This window comes from Ursus arctos, unplaced genomic scaffold, assembly GCF_023065955.2.
Source record: "Ursus arctos isolate Adak ecotype North America unplaced genomic scaffold, UrsArc2.0 scaffold_27, whole genome shotgun sequence".
Taxonomy (NCBI): domain Eukaryota; kingdom Metazoa; phylum Chordata; class Mammalia; order Carnivora; family Ursidae; genus Ursus; species Ursus arctos.
Genome location: NW_026622952.1, coordinates 26,405,744 through 26,425,580, shown reverse-complemented (window position 1 = coordinate 26,425,580; position 19,837 = coordinate 26,405,744). Strand labels below are relative to the sequence as shown.

Here is a 19,837-nt window from a genome sequence, read left to right as displayed (position 1 = left end):
CGGATGCAGCATGAAGACGGTATCAACTCTCCCTCGCCTCCCTGGACAAAGTCCCTCCCCTGCACCCTCTCGGCTTGAGGGAAGTCAGTTGTCCTTGATGCATGCTGAGAATTGCCCAGTTTTAATCAATTTCTCAGGAAAGTATGTTGTCCTGCTGCATTTTTACAAAGAAGTCAATTTAAGAATTCATATCATCACCCTGTAGCAAATGCACTGGAAGATGGGATACTAGATTTCCTGTGATCATGGAGATAAATTTTAACACTCTGCAATTTTGTTTGTATGTGCAAGATACCCGTTCGGGAAGTTTGGTTGTACTGAATACACTCAGGAGATTTACCGTTGTGCACGGGGGTGAGGGGAAATGTCTGCGGACGGTGAAGGAGTGACCCAGCTGGAATGGGAGTCCAGGAAGATCTGTCTGCTCGGCCTGCCCTTGAGGTGTCCCGGTCCTTGAGGACGTACACGCCGTCCTTCCCTGCTGACTGGACACAGCGAGAGGACGCGGCCAGTTTGGTATTTTCGTGAGCACCTTTCGACTCATCTCCACAGGGCGAAGAGCAATACGACCGTGTTAAGGCAGATGTGACTTCTTAATCTCTGTTCCCGTATTTCTCGGCTGCCCTTCATTGTCCCCCTGCCACTGCTAAGACGTGGCGTCTCTTCACAAGCAGTGTTTCTCTGACACGGAGCTACGCGTGCGGTGTGCGTGCCACGCGGAGGGCGCCGGGCCGCCGTGCTTCCCTGCTGCAGGCTCGCCAGCGTCCGAAGATGCTCATCAGAGATGAGACTGTCCTTGCAGGAAAGGAACGATGCCCAGCGGGTTAGCCTCCGCGCGGCTGTGTGAAGTCCTCCCTCAGCGAGGTTTCGTTGTGTCCTTATCCGGTCAATCCCCTTATTCGTGTGTCTGTGTCACACTTAGTACCCTGATACATCAGCCTGTATCAAGGAACTGATCGCAAAGTAGAATTAAGAAGAGCTGAGTAAGAAGCAAGTTTTTCAGTGGGCCACCCCTGTCAAGGAGAGACAAATACAGTCTGGACAGTAAGCCTCGTGCTCATTAGGAAGAAGAGGGAATTGTCAAAGCCGACAACCAAACAGGAGGAAATGACAAGTTGTTACGGAATGATCTACCCACATACGTATCCCTTCGTCTCACAGAGGAGCCAAGGAGTCCCACCCAGAGGGATGAAGTGATTCGCCGGACCTGAGTTTCCAGCCTCAGCGCTATGACCTTCTGAGCTGGGTAGCTCCTCATGGGGGGGGGGGGCTGTGTACTGGACGGGGTTTGGCAGCTCCTCTGGTCTTTTCCTACCAGATGCCAGGGGCACCCTCCCCCTCCGGTTGTGACAGCAGCAAGAATGTCCTCCAGACCCTGCCAAGGGCCCCCTGGGAGAGTCAGAAGACAAGATCATCCCAGCTGAGCACCACTGGCTAACCCACGGACGTATCTAATGTGAGGGTCTGAGAGTCCCCGAATCAGAATCCCCGGGGCGGGGGCTCCTTGCTCACGGCGCAGCTGGGGTCCATGTGGAGCGCTGCCAGGCGGCTGTCACCGAACACACAAATGACAGATGGGAATGAGAACAGGGCTTGACTCCTGCCTCCTGCATGTTTCTGCTGCCCCTCAGTTCCACTCAGACCCACAGACAAGCCGGGCCCCCTCTGCAGCCCTGCCTGGATCCGTTAATGCCCCTGGTCCAGGTCCAGCTGGGTGTCGGGGTGGAGTGCTCTCGCTAATGCAGGACGGCATACTTTCTCGGGGAGTCTTGCTGGCCTCCAGAGCAAGCTGTGAGGTGTCAGAGCTCAGAGCAAGCATCAGCTGCTCGGACCTCATGGCTGGGCTCCCCCACAGGCTTTCTCCATGAGCCTGGGCTCTCAGCAGCCCTGATGGAGTCCGATCTGAGCTGCAGGCCAACAGTGGCCTCAGTTAGAAGATGACTTAGCCCAGTGGAGGCAGCTGATGAAACTGCCGGTCCAGCTGCTCCTGACTCCGCTTCCTCTGGGAGCAGGCTCCTGCCCTGAGTGCTGGTGCATCGACTTCTGCTTTATTGTGCTGCCCACTCAGACCTCTGTCCCTTTCCACTTGTGCTGAAAACCTGGCCCCGGGGCTCCTTTTTGGAGCCCTTCTCCCAGATGCTGCCCACTGATTGACTTCAGACTCCGTGCTTCTTGGGCAGGTGGAGGCTTGCCTGCTCTCCTTCTTCCTCACGTCTGCCCGCGATGCTTGAACTTCCTGCTTCTCCCTCTGGTCTCTGCGGTCGTGCGATGCGCCGTCCTCGTCCCCAACGCACCGGGTTTCAGGCCAGGCTTCTCTCCTGAGGCTCCTGACCCTCATTTCTCCTCCTGAGTCAGCGGAGTCAAACACGGTTGGGGAATAGGAAAAGCCAAAGCACCATGCCAACTCTGGATACTTCCAATCTCCGAAAAAGTTCTAGAGATTCTGCATCTCACGGCTTAACTCTTTCCAGATGTTCAAAATGATTTCCAACCAAAACTCGCTGTACCCTGGAGTCTTACTCCTATCAGAGCCCAGCAATGTTTCCCCTTTGTGCACCTGTACAGTGTGTTTAAATTAAGCTTACAGATGGCATCAGTTATTTTACTTTATGTTACTCTTTGAGAAGCACAAACCTATTGGTATATTTCTTCCGTGGCCAAAAATAAGCTTTTTGAAGAACGTGGGTTTTCTGTGGTTTGCATTTTACTTTTTTCCAGCAGTTCCCCTGTTGTGAAATTGCGTGGCCCCTGGTGATTGGGGTAGAGTCCCCATGGAACCTTGGCCATGTCATAAAGCTGCGGGATTTTTCCATAAGCTCATCCAGCCCTAGAGGCGTGCCAAGCCCTGCACTGGGCATTGAGGGAACACACATCTCCCCAGCATGAAAGAGAACAGAGTCTGGTAAATACCACTTCCCCCAAAGAAATGTTGCCATGGATGATGGCACGGGGCCGGATGGAGGAAGGGGACATTTCCTGGGCCTGAGAGTCAGGGCAGACATAAGGAAGACCTCTCCGATCAGACACTTGAGGAGATGAAGGGAAGGAGGCAAGGGCTTGAGGGGGCACCATGTGGGGGCTCCACAGTGTGTCTGTGGGAGCGTCCGTGTGGCAGCTGGGTGTGGGTGGGCCAGAGGAGTGATAGGCTGGAGAGGATGGTGACAAATGAGGCCAGCCACAGCCAAGAAGAGGAACGACAGGGCACTCGGAACTTGGCACGGCAGGAGCAAAGCAGGGGAAGAGACCAGACACCATTCATCGACGTCATCGATTGAGCTCGGACAGGATTGGCTTGGGACCCAGGAAGATCCTATCCCATCTGCAAGATGGCCCCAATGGGCGGCCTTGCACGAGAAGGGCCGTAGAGAGAGCTGAGTTCGGAGCCTGAGAGCTGGGCTGCAGAGGGGAAGCGACATGTCCACACATCAGGAGCTGCCACTCCAGAGAGAGTGCGGGTGGTCAGGACAAGTGGGAATAATTCACTGGCAGATTTGAAGGTATAGGTTGGGGCTGTGTCACAGATTTTGGAGAAATAAAATGAAGTCATCCAATAGTAGAGGTAGGAGAAACAATTTTCAAGAAAGAAATGGGGTTCAATATAGTCACAAGCTTGGGGACTTGAAAATGGGCCTTTGAATTCAGTCCTTGGAGGCCCTTAGAGCAGTGAGGGACAGCAGGCAAAGTGTGCAGGGGGGTGGGGGCATGAATGTGGTACAGGTGAGCAAGGTGGGGATGGTACAAGTGGGGGAGGTGGGGACGGTACCTGTACCCAGGGATCTGCCCCTGACCAACTGTTGCAGGAGCCTCTGAAGAGAGGACCAGCTAGTGGGGGGATGACCCGCCAAGGCAGGCAAGCACCTGCACACAAGATTCGGCCGAGGCCACTGTCCCTCCCTGAAGGCAGAGCTGGATATCAGTTATAAGGCACGATGACTGTGGGGTGGCAGGGCTCTAAACACCAAGTCAAAGTGGGAGCCCTGCTGTGGGCCAGGCCAGAGCCGGGGGGCGGGAGGAAGGGGCCTCCTCGCAGCTCTGATGTTGGACAGAGCACACTGTGGGCCTGTGGGCACACTTCCGCAGATTTTTCCAGCAGCAGTGCCACAGTGTTCCATTCCATACTGAACGGACACCCACCTGATGTGCGGTGAGTCCCATTAAGACCTTCCTGTGGATCCCTACAGATCCGGGACCAAGCTTAGCAGGGTCCCTGAGGCTGGGCTTAAGAGGCGGGTGGTGAGTAGGGAAGGAGGTAGAGTCCAGCAGAGCAAGGGGTCGGGTGGCTTCCGAAATTCAGTGCAAGGAAAGGTGTGGGAGCCAGAGAGAAGAACAGGTGAGTGCAGGTGAGTGCAGGTGGCAGGAGTGAGTGTCTCAGAGGCAAAGAGATCCAAGCTCTGCAAGGTGCACAGGTGAGCACATTTGTGATTCCCCAAAATCAGATGGAGACAAAGGCCTTCTTACTCCAACCCAACTAGTTCAGCCGCTGTGACAGCAAGGGCAGGACCGCTCAAGGACGAGGATGTCCAGCCACTCTGGCAAAGACAGGGATCCAGGCAGAGGCGATGTGGTTGGAGTATGGTGCCCAGGACACAAGATGAGGGGGAGAACCTGGGGAGGAGAGCAGTGCCCCGCAGAGGAGAGAAGGCCAGCGAGCCTTTGCTGCGGGCGCCCAGCAGCCTCTGCCCGGGAAGCCTAACACAGACACTTAAAAGGTTGGTAGGTGTCTGAGCTTGGGAACCGTACTATACACATCTCTGAATCTCTGAATCTCCTAGAAGAATGCCTCGAATATAGTCCATGTTCAGTAATTTTCCTCTAGTGGTTGATCAACATTAGGGGGACAAATCCTTAAAGTATAAAAGGTGATTTCCGATGTTCCTCTCGTGCAGTTTGAAGCCTGCACTTCCAGTAACTGTCCTCCATCTGTTTTCCACACTCGTGAGTCTTTCCAATGCATTCTTTTAAAAATGTGTCCATGGCGTAAATTTTCATGTGCAACTTTTATGCCTTCAAACTCAGATCATCCTGACAGGACAAACTCATTTTGTTTTGTCGCTTGCCAATTTTTATTCAGAATGACATTTGGGGTTTTATTTATAAAGAGAACCCATTCACACAGACTACACAGTCATTGGGGGTGATTGCAGGAAATAGTTAAGCGCACTGAAATCCCCAGGGAACAGAAGAGCGGAAAGGACGTGCTCCCATGGGCCGCAGCAGGACCTGATTCTGGACAGCTTCTGAAATTCATAGGGGAAACCCGCTCAGTCTGTCCTCCCAGACGAGGACGAGCCCTCCCCAGGAGAGGTGCTGTATACGTGTGGTCGTGCACACAGCAGCCCTCGCACGCCTGTGGACCGTGTGGGTGCGTTGGCGCTGGGTCATGGGGATGGCGTCTGTTTCAGAAGCACTTGGGTGAGTTCTTCTGTTCCAGATAAAGAAAAATCATTAGCTAACGGAAAACACATTCCTGTCGAAATGGAGTCATTCACCTCGGTGGAAAAATAAGTAACACCCTGAGCCTGGCAAATGTGTCTAATGAATTTGGGGTGGCCTTTAAAGAGACACTTAATAGGACTTTGTGTCCAGAGGCATGTTTTGTCCCTCAGTGTGTTGACTGCAGCCGGGGAGTGGGTGCAGGGTGGGAGGCTGGCTACGAGCAAGTGGAAGGTGAAGGAGGGCTGGACGGTGTGCGTGTGGAGACCCAGGGTCCCTTCTCAACCACCGTCTACGCTTTAGACCCAGAAAGCATGTCCGTATAGGGAGCAAACGGTCTTCTCACATTCTATATGTTTCCATTAGAAAAATAATACCTACTCAACATAAGCATTTTTGGAACATGCAGAGAAGCAGAAGAGAGAACAGCCACCCTGTTGTCCCTCGATGATGAGCTGATGAACAGAGTTCTGTGCATCTAACCTTTTATTCATACGTGGTTTTTCCTTATGAATATATTCCACCTTCACCTGCATATGGTTGAGTAGGTCCTGCTTTTCACCGCAGTGTGACGAAATGAGCATGTCCTGTGAGGCTCCCCTGCGTGCAATGATGTCGCGCCTGCTGTTGGTCCTGCTGTGTCAGAAGTTACTTGGTGTGGCCACTGTTGCTGCATTGGAGGAGGGGGGGTTATAATTTCCCAGTACTGTAAGTGTATCTGTGTGGGCCATCTCTGAGCACAGAGATCCCCCAGAGTTTGCATTATCTTCTCAGGCCACACATTCGGAAAAGGCTCGTGGGTCATGGGGAGTGAAGGGTGGAGCAGGGTCCCAGGGAGGGGAGGATGTTTCTGCTGATCCCACGCTGATTTTCCTTACAGCTGTCTCCTATGCGAATTACAAGAAAACGCCACCGCCCGTCCCCCCGCGCACCACCTCCAAGCCCCTGATCTCGGTGACGGCGCAGAGCAGCACCGAGTCCACGCAGGACGCCTACCAGGACAGCCGCGCCCAGCGGGTGTCCCCGTGGCCCCAGGACGGCCGCAGCCTCTACAACTCCACGGACAGTCTGGACAGCAACAAGGCCATGAGCCTTGCCCTGGAGACGGCCGCAGCCCAGCGCCTCGCCTCCGAAGGCCAGAGCAGCTCCACGCGGACCAGCGACAAGGCCGTCCTGGTGTCCAAGGCCGAGGACTTCCTCAAGAGCCGGCGCTCCTCCATCGGGATCCAGGTAGCCTCTCTGTGCTGCGTGGCACTGCCGCCTGCTCCGTGGCTCCGCAGATAGCATAGACTGAGGCGCCGAGACCTCGCGGCCCTGGGTCCTTAGCAGGGAGCCTAGCCTCCAAGGGCCGGGAGACGCAAGAGCGAGGTCTCAGCTGCACGGCCAGCCGGCAAGTCAACAGCCGGGGGACTGTCCTGGGACATCTGGGTCCCCGCCTCACGCCTGCCCCTACCACGCAGACACCCCCACCCAGGGCACTTTCTAGGCGCTGCCTGCTGCTTATGGAGTGTGGATACAGCTTATTTTGATGCTATAGAAGGATGGTTTATTGTTATTGATGTTGTTGTTGAAACCCCATTTTTCGAAAGCCTTTTAGTCTTGTGCCCGAACAGCAGAGTGGGGCAGAAGGGCCTTGGGAATACAGCGGTAAAGGTTAAAAAGGCCTCTTTGGGGCAAAACTGAGCGTGCTCACAGCCACTCAGGTACTCCTTCAGCGGCCGCAGGGCACTCTGGGTGTGTAGTTGTGGTGGCAGAGCCGGGCCCGTGGTTTCAGACCACCGAGGGCTGACCCACACATGGAGGCCCCAGACTTCTCCCCGAGAACAGACCTGGCGCCTGAGCAGGGTGCAGCTTGGGGCGGTTCCTCTCTGCGTCCAGAGCGCCCCTCCCAGGGCATGGGAGGCACTGTGGTAAGACACAGGGGCCACCGTCCAGCCCACTTCCCAGCCCCGGGACAGCACGAGATGCGCCTCACACGGACGATATCTTGCCGCGGTCACTCTCCCTCTGAGATCGTGGTGGCATGGCGAGGCACGGTCCTTGCTGAGTCCTGTGCAAGCATGGTCCACTCTTGTGTCCAGCCGGAAGTTCTAAAATCAGAAGGCTTCATGGCCAGGGAGGAGGGTGAGCAGAGCTTTGCCTGAGAGCCATGTGTGCTTAGTGATGGCGTAAGGGGGCTCCATGTCTTGGGCATCCTGGGGACATGGGAGAGCAGGCTGGGGCGACTGCCCGCTTGACTAGGTCCTCTGAACCAGGTCTCCACACTGTGGCTTCATTGTTTTGTTTAGGATTCTGAATTCCCAGAGCATCAGCCATACCCAAGGTCAGATGTAAGTACCAAAATATACTGCAAAGACAAGTACGCATGAATTTTTATTTTATCTCCCTTTTTTGGATTATTCATACAACTGCTCTGTCACCTCTCTGTGTCCTAATTCTATATGCCAGGCACTATGCTGGGTGCCCCCATATGATTGCAGGGAACCCTTGTGTCCCCCCATGATGTGTAATCAGCCCCACCTCGGTGAGGACCAAGATGGGGCTCAAATAGGCAAGTAACGTGCTGCGGCCGACGGGCTTGCTGGGGCCGTAGCGCTAGTCTGTGGGAGGCCAGGGTTCCGACGCCACTCCCTCTGGCTCCAAAGTCACGTCTCCAGAGAAGATGTGCGAGGTCCGCAAGTTAAAGAGGCTGACTCCACATTCCAGGTGCTCGTGCACCCTCTGGCCTTCTCACCTGCCAGCTGCCACAGGCTTCCTTCTGGCTGCCCACGCCAGCCTGGGACGAGGGCGGGAGTGTCCTCTTCTGGCTTTATCTGAGCAGAGCAGACCTGCAGTATCAGGTCCTCTACTGGTCCAGGCACCACCCCTCCTGCCTCCGCCTCACCCCCAGAAGCCCCGACCCCTTTACTCGCCCCGCCCCGTGGCCCTTTCTGTTCCTAGCAACCACGCCTTTCCTCTGCAAGAATGTCCTTCCTGCCCTGTCCACCGCTCCCCGCAGTTCACACGTTGACCCCACCCCGGAAGCCATTCTGGCGCTGCCCCCCGCACCGCGTGTCTGTGCAGGCCCGGCTGCCCCTCCGCCTCTTCATCACCCAGCGCCTAGCACAGTGCCTGGCACATAGCAAGTGCTCGATAAATGTCGGATAAGTGGGTGCACGGGTGATGGGGGGGGGGGGAGTGCTCTGTGAACAGCCGTGTGAGTGCACGTGTGCGAAGGGTTCCGCTGTCTTCTGTGGCAGTGAAGGAATGCACAGCATCATGTCAGCTCATACCCTTGCCATTATCAGACTGAAGTGAACTGAAGAGCCAACGGAAAACATTGTCAGAGAAGCTTAAGTATTAGAATCAATACGAGTGCGTGGAGTGTAGGCAGCCAACTCACAGAGCGAAGCACGAAGAAACAGAGCGAGGCGGCCACTGAAGCAGAGGGAAACCCCCCCCCCCCCGACACATAGAGGGCACAGAGGAGTGGCTGGCCGTGTCTGTGCTGTGGCGGCGTGACGCAGAAGTAACGATGAGAAGCAGGCTTGTGGACATTGCCGTGTCCCTGGCTCTCCTGCATGTGCTCGTTATAACCCGATTGTAAGCCTAGGGGCAGTTGTCATCCAAGTTGCCAATGGGGAAACTGAGGCTTGGGGGTAAGTGACTTGCCTACAGGGGTCACAGCCATAGGTGTCGCAGCCAGGACGGAGGGCGGCGTTGCAAAGCCTGCAGGACGCCCACTTCCCAGAGAGGAGACGGGCGGGGAGGGTCAGTGTGCGGCCCACCCCTGAGCTGAGGGGCAAGAAGCAACCTGTCCTGCGCCTGTTGGTCCTGTCGCTGGTAGGGAAAGACGGCTAGCACCCTGCACACTCAGCCTCCACTCTCGGGCATGTGATAGCTGCCCGACCACTGCCCGTGCTCAGGAGCTTTCATCAAGGGCAGACGGCAGAAGATCGACATGGCATTTCCCACGCATTTCTGCAAGTCTGGGGGTGCAGCCCCGGGCCCTTCCTCAAGGGCTGGCCCGGTGATGCGGGGCCCTGGGGCGAACCCGCGGGGTCCCTCCTCACGTTTCCTCATTCGATGCTGACGTCTCCTCTTTCCTCTGTGTTCCTGTCCTGTGTATCTGTGGTGCGTGTGTCCCTGCACAATTTCTCCTTTTCTTGTGCGTGTGTCTGTGTTTGTGAAAGTCCATTGAAAATGTCTCCTGTTCCCAGACACCGCAGTTTGGTTTAACATGCAGGGATTCCTCAGGCCCACCTGCCTCAGTTGCCCTGTCTTTAAAGTCGGAGCAGTTACTGCTCTTACGTCGCCAGGTTGTGGGGATGAACAGAGCAACTGCCGCAGGCCTCTTCCTGTTCAGCTCAAGCGTCCAGCTGAGAGAGCGTCATTCCGCCCACAACCGCGGCTTTGTCCCTCGCCGGTCTGAGCCGTTGCGCACCGGCAAGCCTCCCACCACTGCTCCTGGAAGTGCCGCTGCTGCTGCAGGCTCATCCCAGCAGCGAGGCTGGCCGACCACATTTCACTCTTGGACTTACGCTAGGTCGTGCCTCTGACGCAGGGCCCCTGCCCAGCCACGCTCACGGTTCTGAACGCAGATCTGGATTTAGACAGCAGAGATGGACGGTCAGAGCTGCCGCCGGTGTTGGGGGTAATGGCTTCCTGCCTGGAAGCTTCCCTCGGGTCTGGGAGAAGTGGGGGCTGACTGTGGCTGATCAGCTTTGACTTCCCACAGACTCCTCCCATGCAGGAAATGGGGACCAGGGTACACGGGCCGCCTCCTGTCCAGATCACACGCCCCAGCAAGCACACACTCACACACATGTGCATGCACACTCACACTCATGCACACACTCCTATGCACTCATGCTTACATGTCTGCACAAACACGCATGCACGCTCAACACACATACATGTGCACCTGTGTGCTCACACCTATACACATGCATTCACACTTGTGTGCACACATGCAGATACATGCATGCAGGTCACTCACACATACATGTATACACACACAGGCACACACGTGCTCATACACAGGTGCAAGCATGTTCATGTGTGTATGCATGTGTGCACAACTGACATGAATGTGGTTGTTCACACAAGTACACGCACATGTGCACACACTCACAGACTCGGGCATGTGTGCATGCATGTACTCACGTATGTGCCTGCTCATGCACACCTCGTCATACACACACATGTACACCTGTGCACACTCACATTTGCACAGTTAATACATGTGAACACACATGCACACAGGGGCACACTCACACATTTACTTATACATGCACACTCGTTTGCAGTCACGTGCACGCACGTGCACACGTGCATGTATGCATACACACACATGTACATACACACATGCATGCCCACAGCAGCCACACCAAGGTCCTTATTTCATAAACAGACCATATTTAGAAACGTCCCCCTTCCCACCTGTCATGACGGCGTGCAGCTCAGCTTACGACCTCCACCATCGCACGGGGAGAGCCGGTGCGTGGCTCCGGGCTCCACAGACCCCAGACGCCCTTCTGTGACCGTGCCCACCACTCACGGCGGTGACTGGGGAGATGTCTGTCCCCATTCATCAGGAAGCCCTGCAAACACGACATCGGCTTCAAAAAGAGCTCCCTTACCATAAGTGATTCTGTTAATCTTTCTTCTCAATGCCTAGAACATGGTCGGTCTTGTAAAAATGAGTATATGCCTTCATTTCTCAAAACTCTTAAGATCCCTTGACTTTTCACGCAGAATTTCCTGTTGGGAGAGATTCCTTTGATTTTCTTTCCACTGTACAAAGCAGTAATTCCTTTTCTTTGCCTTGAATTTGCTTTTTTTTCTGTTTCTGTAAGGGTCTCTGCTCCCAGGATTTCTGAAATTGTGAAGTATTCAGCTCATGCAAGCCGTATATGATTTTATCATCCCCCTTAGCCTTCCCCTTCTGAAAACAGAGATAACATCATTTTTTCTTAGAGAAGTTTCGTACGACAAGCACTGTAACTCTGCGGGATCCCTCGTACTCAGTATCCGTATCATCACACACCTGCCCGTCTTCACGGTTGAGGTGAGAGGACAGAGCGTCAGTTCTTGCTGCGGACAAGCTTATCTGAGTCTGGCTTCCTGCGGAGTTCTACTTCAATCAAGGGAAGTGTCTGATGTCCCCTCATTTTTGAGATTAGGAAGAAAAGACTCAACAAAATTTAAGAGACTCACTGAGAGTCGCATGGCCAGCTCGCAGCAGACTCTGGCTCCAAAGCTCTCCCCTCCTCCTCCACTGGGAACGGAAGAGAGTTCTAGCACAGGGAACTGGAGACTGGATAAGGGAGACAACATGCTGTTATCCGGTTGTATGTTTTAGTCCCTTACGTAGTGTGTGTCCATGGCTGTGAATACACGTGTGTTTCATGTGTGCACATGCATCTTGTGATGTTGCTGTTCATGCCACCTGCTAGTGTGCATGGGACCACAAGCGTCTTGCGTGGTGTAGCCCTTACAGCCATCATCTTCGTCCTGTGTAGTCTTCTGTGTCATGAGCGAATCATAATTTACCCTCTGCTACCGCTCGCCCTTCACCCCTGCCGTGTTTCACCTGAGAAATAACGCAAGGATGAATGCCTCACGCATTTGTCAGAATTTAAAGTGATTTCCTTAGACTAGAATCCTGGAATTGGAATAAGTAAGATAAATATTCTGAACATTTCAATGATAAAAACTAGTGCTCTTTTCACTACAAAATTCTTTCTACAAGTATATGTATGCTTTGATCTCCCCCAAATCATGTATCCATCAAATTTGACACTATCTACTAAAATTGTGAAGTGTAGTAATTTGATCCAGAAATCACATACACTATGAATGTGTTCCCAGAAGCTCACGCGCACGCACAGGCATGTATCTGGAGCACCAGCATTAATCGTGGCAGAAAACTAGAAGTAACCGGATTATCCCTCCATTGCAGACTGGTTACATAAATCAGGTGATGGTCGTAAAATGGAATAGCGAGCAGTTAAAACACAAGGCAGCTCTGTTTGCACTGACATGGGACCACATTTTAAATATGTGAATTGTTACTATAACCTTTTCATATAAAATAAAATAGTAACAATCTCCATGTCCAGGAAGGTGAAGTTTATCAAAGCCATGACCCCCCTCCCCCGTACAGACAGCAACAGGGTTAGACCTGGATTCAAGAATGTCCCTCCTCCTGTGGTCACCCTGTGTCCTCGTCCAGCCATCCAACCACGCACCACAGAGGAGGGGTGACCTCTCTGCATGTGTGCAGGATCCTGCCAGTAAGAAATAGGGTATGCCCAGCCGTGCTCCACGGCTCGGGAACTCACCAGGAGCCCCAGGGGCTTCTTGAGGCTGTCCTTATGCTGGTCACAGAGGGTCAATACGGAGCATGGTGCTGCTGTCAGACAGACGCAGGTGTGAATTCTCATTCTGCCCCCAGTGAGCTGTGCACCCCTGGGCAAGTTACTCACCTTCTCTGATTCCTCAGCTGTTCAGTGTGGCAGGAAATCACAGCGGGGGTACCGTGGACACTACATGCAATAATGCTTATTAGGCTCTTGGCACAGTGCCTGGTGCATGGTCAGCATAAAAGAAACATCAGGTTTCGACTCACTGTTTCTCTTTGCCACGAATTGAGTCAGCCCTCGGTGGCATGAGCTCGGCCACAGGGCAACCACAAATTATAGTCACAGTGTCTCCTAAGGCACAAAAGAGAGTGTCATAATTATTTCTTTAGTGGTTTTTGTCTTACCCTCGTGGCAATCATTAATATTTTCAAGAGAAGATGTGGTTTACAACTTAGTTATGACATTTCAGATTGGGGTCAAAGTCCCACTGATACAGTAGGTAGTATTTTCTGGGGAAAAGGATAGGGACGTTGGAATAGCCAGGATAATATTTACGATGACACTAACCTTTGGTTTCACAGACTTTTTGTGCTGAGAGCTTGGGGGTTTGTTTTGTTTTGTTTTGTTTTTAGAAAACAGACCGTACCAGCATCCCCTCGCTTGTGAGCTCTGCCCTGCTGACGGTCCTAACACGCTTGGTGGGTTTGGGAGACATTTTGGCAAATAGAACCACAAGAAGGATTCATGTAAAATACGCAGTTTCTGTTCTGTTCTGACACGGCCTTGCTGGGCAGTCTCATTGGCAGATGCAAGAAACCTTTGTGTAGGAGCAGATGGAGAGATTGCCTCAATGGTCCCGATACACGCTGAAATTCCTTTCCGTGTGTTTTTGTATGTGGATGCGGCCATCAGTATAATTCTATTAAGTGGCTTGTTTGTCGTTAGCTCTATCTGGTTCATGCTATACTTACTTTCTTCACTGTAGGGTGTGATAAGAGCTTTTAAGTCCTATAATCGTGCAATCCAACAAAGCCTATTTTTTGCCTTAGCTGAACTAAGCAATTTTATTTGCATATGTTTGAGAGATCAGAGTGCAACACTGAGTTCAAGTAGTTATGTGAAATGTGATGAAACACAGTAACAATGTAATTACACCAATATGACCGCATTTCCCTCTTTTTTGTGATTTTACTGGGTCAAGTGCCTCTCTGTATTAATTAAATGTGTAATTAGTTACAGCAAATGAACAGACACACACACAAAATTGTCCCCTGCCCAGGTCCCTTATCTCAGTTCTAAAATAAGGTGTTCTGTGTTGCATTAGGTGGAAACAGCCACAGACTCTGACACAGAGAGCCGAGGCCTGCGGGAATACCACTCCGTTGGCATCCAGGTGGAAGATGAGAAGCGGTAACTCAGCCCCTTCCCAACATACGATGTTCCCAAGCCAGAGCGATCTGTTAGAACCCTGACTGCAAACATCTAGATCACGCTGACCATCTATAATTCATGCCACTTGCGGAAGCAGGGTCATATATTTATACTTTGCAATTTATATTGTTCAAGTATGAAATAACACCCGCCCGTGTCTTGTTTTTGCGAGAGGCAGGGGAATAATTCTTTCTAAAGTAATTTACCACCTGTGAAAGCAGAGGAGCTGACAGGCCTGAGAGCCAAAGTTCTTCATCAAAAGGAAGAACAGATAGGCTTAAGGGTGAATCAGGTGCATGTCTCCTTACCTAATAATGTTAAAAGTAAAAGAAAGAGAGAAGAAGGAATTAAGACCTTAGCTATACCATGATTTAAACTATACAATACAGAGATGTCTATGACAGTGATGTTATTTTTGTAGCAAGAACAGGATGATGATTTTATTTTATAATTAAAAAATATATCTCGTACATTTCATAAAAACTAATTAAATGAGAGGATTGTTACATCTGCAACTTCAGTTAGCATCTAGGCCTGGGTGATGTTGCTCATTGTGGAGGGTTTTAGGACCCAGCCAATAAAGGTTTTGATTGCAAAGAAATTCAGACCACAAGCTACTGGCTTCCCCGGTTCCCAGTAGAGCACTTAGCAGGCGGACCGCTTCTGCACGGGGATTGGACTTGCTGCCTTCCATCCCCATCATGGGTTCGGTTCTTTTCTCCTTTGCCTCCAGCAAAGATAGTAAGTGGCAAACTCATTAACCAGCTGCACACACAGCTGCTACCATACGAAGGGAGGGTTCAGTTGGTGAGAAACCAAAATGTAGAGTTAGGGTTCAGTTTGGAATAATCCCCCCCCCCACGCACACAGAGTTCTCACCCAGCAATATCTGGACTCCAATTATACGCCCTTTCCTGCCCATCATTTCAGTAATTGGCTGTGCGGGACTGGGTGGCATTCCAACGCATATGATGAAAATGTTTTTAAAACACCAGCTCGAGTCAGAATTTGGATTCCTTATTTTGCATAAAAGACTTAATGGGGATGATATGAAGTTATTCAGATAGAAGAGACGCATGCCCTGAAATGTGTCACAAAACTCCGTGGGGTACAGAAGTTATTTACATAAAAGAAGCTACACAGCCGTCCTGTTGCATAGATGCAACATACGGCAGTTTTGTAAACTGTAGCATATTTGTAAAGGGAAGTCCCTGAGCCAAGGCAGGGGACTCGTGGAATGCATTACCCTCACTGCGCCCTGCGATACACGCCCTTATCGAGTGGGCATCATTTAGGCATTGGGACTTAGGTAGATGTTAGAGGTTAATTATTTGCAAAACCCAGCGTTCTTTCAAAGCTGAAACACCAAAATGGTAGTAAGGAAAGGGAAAGACTCGTCATTCCCTGGAGTTATTTGCTCGCTGCGCTGCAGGCATGTTGCTGATGAGCTGGGCGTAGGCTTGCTGCACGGAGTCCGCTCAGAAAGTCTCCCCTTTCTCTTCCCTCCCCCCTCCGCAGACACGGGCGTTTCAAGCGTTCCAACAGCGTGACCGCCGCCGTCCAAGCGGACTTGGAGCTGGAGGGCTTCCCGGGACACGTCACCATGGAGGACAAAGGCCTGCAGTTTGGGCCCTCCTTCCAGCGGCATTCAGAGCCCAGCACACCGACCCAGTACGGGGCCGTGAGAACTGTTCGGACCCAGGGGCTCTTCAGTTACAGAGAAGACTACAGGACCCCCGTGGACACTGCCAACCTGCCGCCGCCTGACCCCTGGCTGGAGCCGTCCATCGAGACAGCGGACACCGGGAGGATGTCTCCGTGCCGGAGGGACGGCTCGTGGTTTGTGAAGCTCCTGCACACGGAGACAAAGAGGATGGAAGGCTGGTGTAAGGACATGGAGAGAGACGCAGAGGAGAACGACCTCTCGGAGGAAAGTAAGAGGACAGCCTCTCCTTGGCTTACTAGCATTGATCGTTGGTCAGTAGGGCAAACAGGCAAACGGCATTATTAATCCTTTGATAACTGGGTAAATGGAAACAAACGTGCTCCCCACCACGTCCCGCTCAGCGCCCAGAAAACAGATAAGTACACGAACAGAAAAGCCGCCACTAAGGTGTTTGAGGGGATCCTTTTGGGTTTTGTTAGATCATGAGCCCAATGGCGCTGACCATGGTGTCGGAAGTGTAGTTGATCGCATTCCACGTGCCTGTTCTCCCGAATTCTCACAGTAACTTGATGTGGAGTGTGTCCACTGTTTTCTAGAATCATTAGTGTCCCATGTTTATAAGAAATTGTTGACTTTATTTTTTTAAGATTTATTTATTTATTTGAGAGAGAGAGAGAGTGAGCTCAAGCAGGAGCGGGGGCAGAGGATCTCAAGCAGACTCACTTGAGTGTGGAGCCTGACACGGGGCTCCATCCCAGGGCCCTGAGATCACGACCTGAGCCGAAACCTCGAGTCAGACACTTAACCGGCTGAGCCACTCAGGGGCCACTTGAGTTGGCTTTATGCCAAAGAGAAGTTTGAGATGAGTAGAGATTGAACCGGCCAGCCCTGTGATGGTTCGCGCCCAGCTCTCCCGTCACCGCGCTGAGCGGGAATCTGTGTGACCTCCTGACCCAGTGCCCACAGAGCAGACCTGCTCCAGCCCCTTTCTGGCTCTGATGGGTCTCTGCCTCTCTGCAGAAAGGGACAGCTCCCTCATTCTCCACCCACCTCCCACTGACCTGAAGAATCCTATCTTGAGGATTGTCAGAAGCAGCATCCTGTGAATCGCTGTACGTGATTTCTAAACAAACACTATCTGTCTTTGTTGATAGACCAAGAATCCAAGAACACTTGCAACATACTTAGAACTAACATGTCTTGACCAAAATATGATTTCACAGAGGCATCTCTGAATGTCTTGACTTGACAAGTTATGCTCTCTTGAAAGTATTTTTTCTTCTTCCATGAATTCCTTTGTACACTTGCTAGCTCACTCTAAATTCTCAAGTTCAAAAGGATAGCTGACGTCCTTGGGAACTGTGCCCTGCCCTTACATGTCTAGATGTTTGTTGTGAGAGAATCTGTCAGTCATCCTACAAATGGAAACATGATGGTGAAATTAGACAGACTTCCATAACTGACAGAATGCAGTGGCCTGAGATCCATAAAGCCAACAAACTAATTGGTGTGTTGATCTCTAGCTGTCAGAGCTTACGGTGTTAACCTACGAAGAAACAAATAGATTGCCTTTACATAACTAATTCTCTTCCCCCACATTTCTCTCTTAATCATCAAATTCCACATGTTGTTTACCTGGGTGGATAGTAGACCCTGAGTGTTTTGGGGGAAGCGTTGACATGGCGAAGCATTTGAACTTGCTCCCCAGTGGGCTGTGGCCGATGGGTGTCTCAAACTGTTCTCATGCGTTTGTCCAAATGTATTATCTGCTTAGGGTACACTGAGTGGAGCGATTACGCACAATTCTGATATTTAAAAACCACTCGTTTCCTGCAGCATTTTCTCACTTGTCGGTATGTGTTTCAGCTCGGCAAAATTGTTTTAATTGTCATGGGATTTATAATCTTTATCGCAAAGACGAAACTCGGAAAAACTGAATTGCCTAAGTTGATGTGAAATCAGGGTCAGGTGGTCGGTTCCTGCCGTGTGCACGGGGTCGACACAGGTTCTTCCGGGGCCCGGAGTGTGCAGACCCGCGGGGTGGTCCATCAGGACGCGCCTCCGCCCTCTGGGGCTCCACAGCAGAACCCCGCTGAAGACACACTTGTCAGGTCTAGCTCCGTAATGTGTCTGTCAATTCCATCCTGTCATCATATGAATTTACACCATTTAGGACAAGAAGTCTGGTCTCCCTTTGTGTGCAGAACAACAGGAGACACTAGCCGCTGCGTGTTTGTAAGGCGGCCCAGGGCATTCGTTACCGTATCACAATTTTCCATATTTAGCGTGTCCTTTTAACGTAGTAGTTATTTTCCAAGAATTCCAGTTTAAAAGGAGTATTGTTTTCAAAGAAGAGATCTCTACGCCGGCAGGTACTGAGCGTGAATCCCGCACCAAATCTCATGGGAAGTTCTCTGCACACGTCGTTCAGTGCTCACCGCGGTGCGGCGCGGATAGCATCGTCGCCGTCCTACAAATAAAGAGAGCCAGGCTTGAGGTTAACGTCTCCCCCCAGATCCCATAGAGCATGGTGATGGAGTCGAGAGGCAAAGTCAGGGCCCTCTCCCGTCGAAAGCGATGCTTTACCACTGTGCTGCCCGAAGTTATCAAGTCACCGCGCTCCTTACTGGAAAGGCTCTCCCTGCATCGCTTTCCTGTCTGTATTCTTGTGGACTACCTTCTTCCGCTGTTTCAGAAAACGCTGAGTCCCAGTCCTTGGCCATTTGCTGCATTCTGATCCTCTGTAGCTGGGACACCCCTTGAGGTTCCAGAGAGACTCCCTGAGCTGATTAAGTGTTTCATGACTAGCTCATCATGACTTGGCCACTGGAAATTAAGAGGGAAAAGGGGGCAAATTCCTTCTCCAACTAAACACAGAAGATCTGACAGTTAAAAGGCTTTGGCACCGAAGCATCATCATGATAAGTCATGACTGTCTTGTCACTGGGGGCATGCAAGAGAGTTCTGGTACTAGTTCTGTGAAGGTACTCTCTACGGAATTCAGTTCGAGGGCCTGCAATGACCCAGATCAGTGGTTAAGATTCCATCCTCGCGGGAAACACAGTGTTTGGATTTCAGTTGCCTTAAGCTGAGCATCTGGAAAGTGTATTCTTCTCCAGCAAGCTAGAGCAGAAGGGAATTTCTGCTGCCCGTCAATGGCATTTCCCTAAACACCTTTTTTGAATCTTTGGGATCTTCTTCTTGGACTCTCATTAATGTAAATGTTCAGCAGATATTTACTGAATACACGCCATGATCCAGTCACCACCCCACAGACTGTAGGCTGGCGGAGAGTGACCAGCAGTGTAGAAACAGATTGCAGTGACCGGGAGCAGTGAGACCGGGACAGGACTATTTATACCGAGCGGGAAACATCATGTGTGGTGGGAGAAATGCAGATAGGAGCTTTAGAAACTCAGGCTTGAGACACTTTCAACGGGGAAAATCCCAAGGCAGCTTCGTAGAGACGGCGCGTGGTGCCAGGATCGATGGGGAGTTGGATTCAGCTGTGTGGCAGGGGGAGCAGAGAGGGGAGGGTGGGGGGGAAGCTGCTCCACAGATGGCGGCCTGTCTCCAGGCTCCTTAAGGAGAACTTCACTTCGACGTGGACTGTGCCCCTGCCTGCCTCCACTCCATCACCTCCAAGCCCTTGGCGACGTGCGTCTCTCGCAGGACAGGACAGGTGCTCTGTCTTCCCGAAGCTCTGTCCTCTGCTGTCCTCAGAGCCCTTCGGCTCCTTGAAGGTGGTGATGGTATTTGGTGCACCTGTTATCCCACACCAGGGTCTGGCAGGGTGCTCTGCAGTGCAGACACAGAAGGGAACAGAAGGACAATTGGACGGTCATCATACGCAAGGACGCTCACTCTCCTGTTCACACCCTTGTGAGAGCGCAGCATCTAAAATCCCCCCAGTCCTCCCGTCGCCCTCACCCAGGGGCTGCAGTGTCCCGTGCCCTCCCCA

General features: G+C 51.9%; 1 protein-coding gene across 1 annotated transcript in view; it reads left to right on the top strand.

The window, feature by feature from the left end:
- DLGAP2 (DLG associated protein 2) overlaps positions 1–19,837 on the top strand; it is a 509,882-nt gene that overhangs the window by 475,925 nt on the left and 14,120 nt on the right. The window contains exons 8-11 of the mRNA XM_026508509.4: positions 6,314–6,663; positions 7,722–7,763; positions 14,104–14,189; positions 15,729–16,144. Coding sequence (XP_026364294.3) covers positions 6,314–6,663; positions 7,722–7,763; positions 14,104–14,189; positions 15,729–16,144 — 894 coding nt within the window. The remainder of the gene's footprint in view (positions 1–6,313; positions 6,664–7,721; positions 7,764–14,103; positions 14,190–15,728; positions 16,145–19,837) is intronic.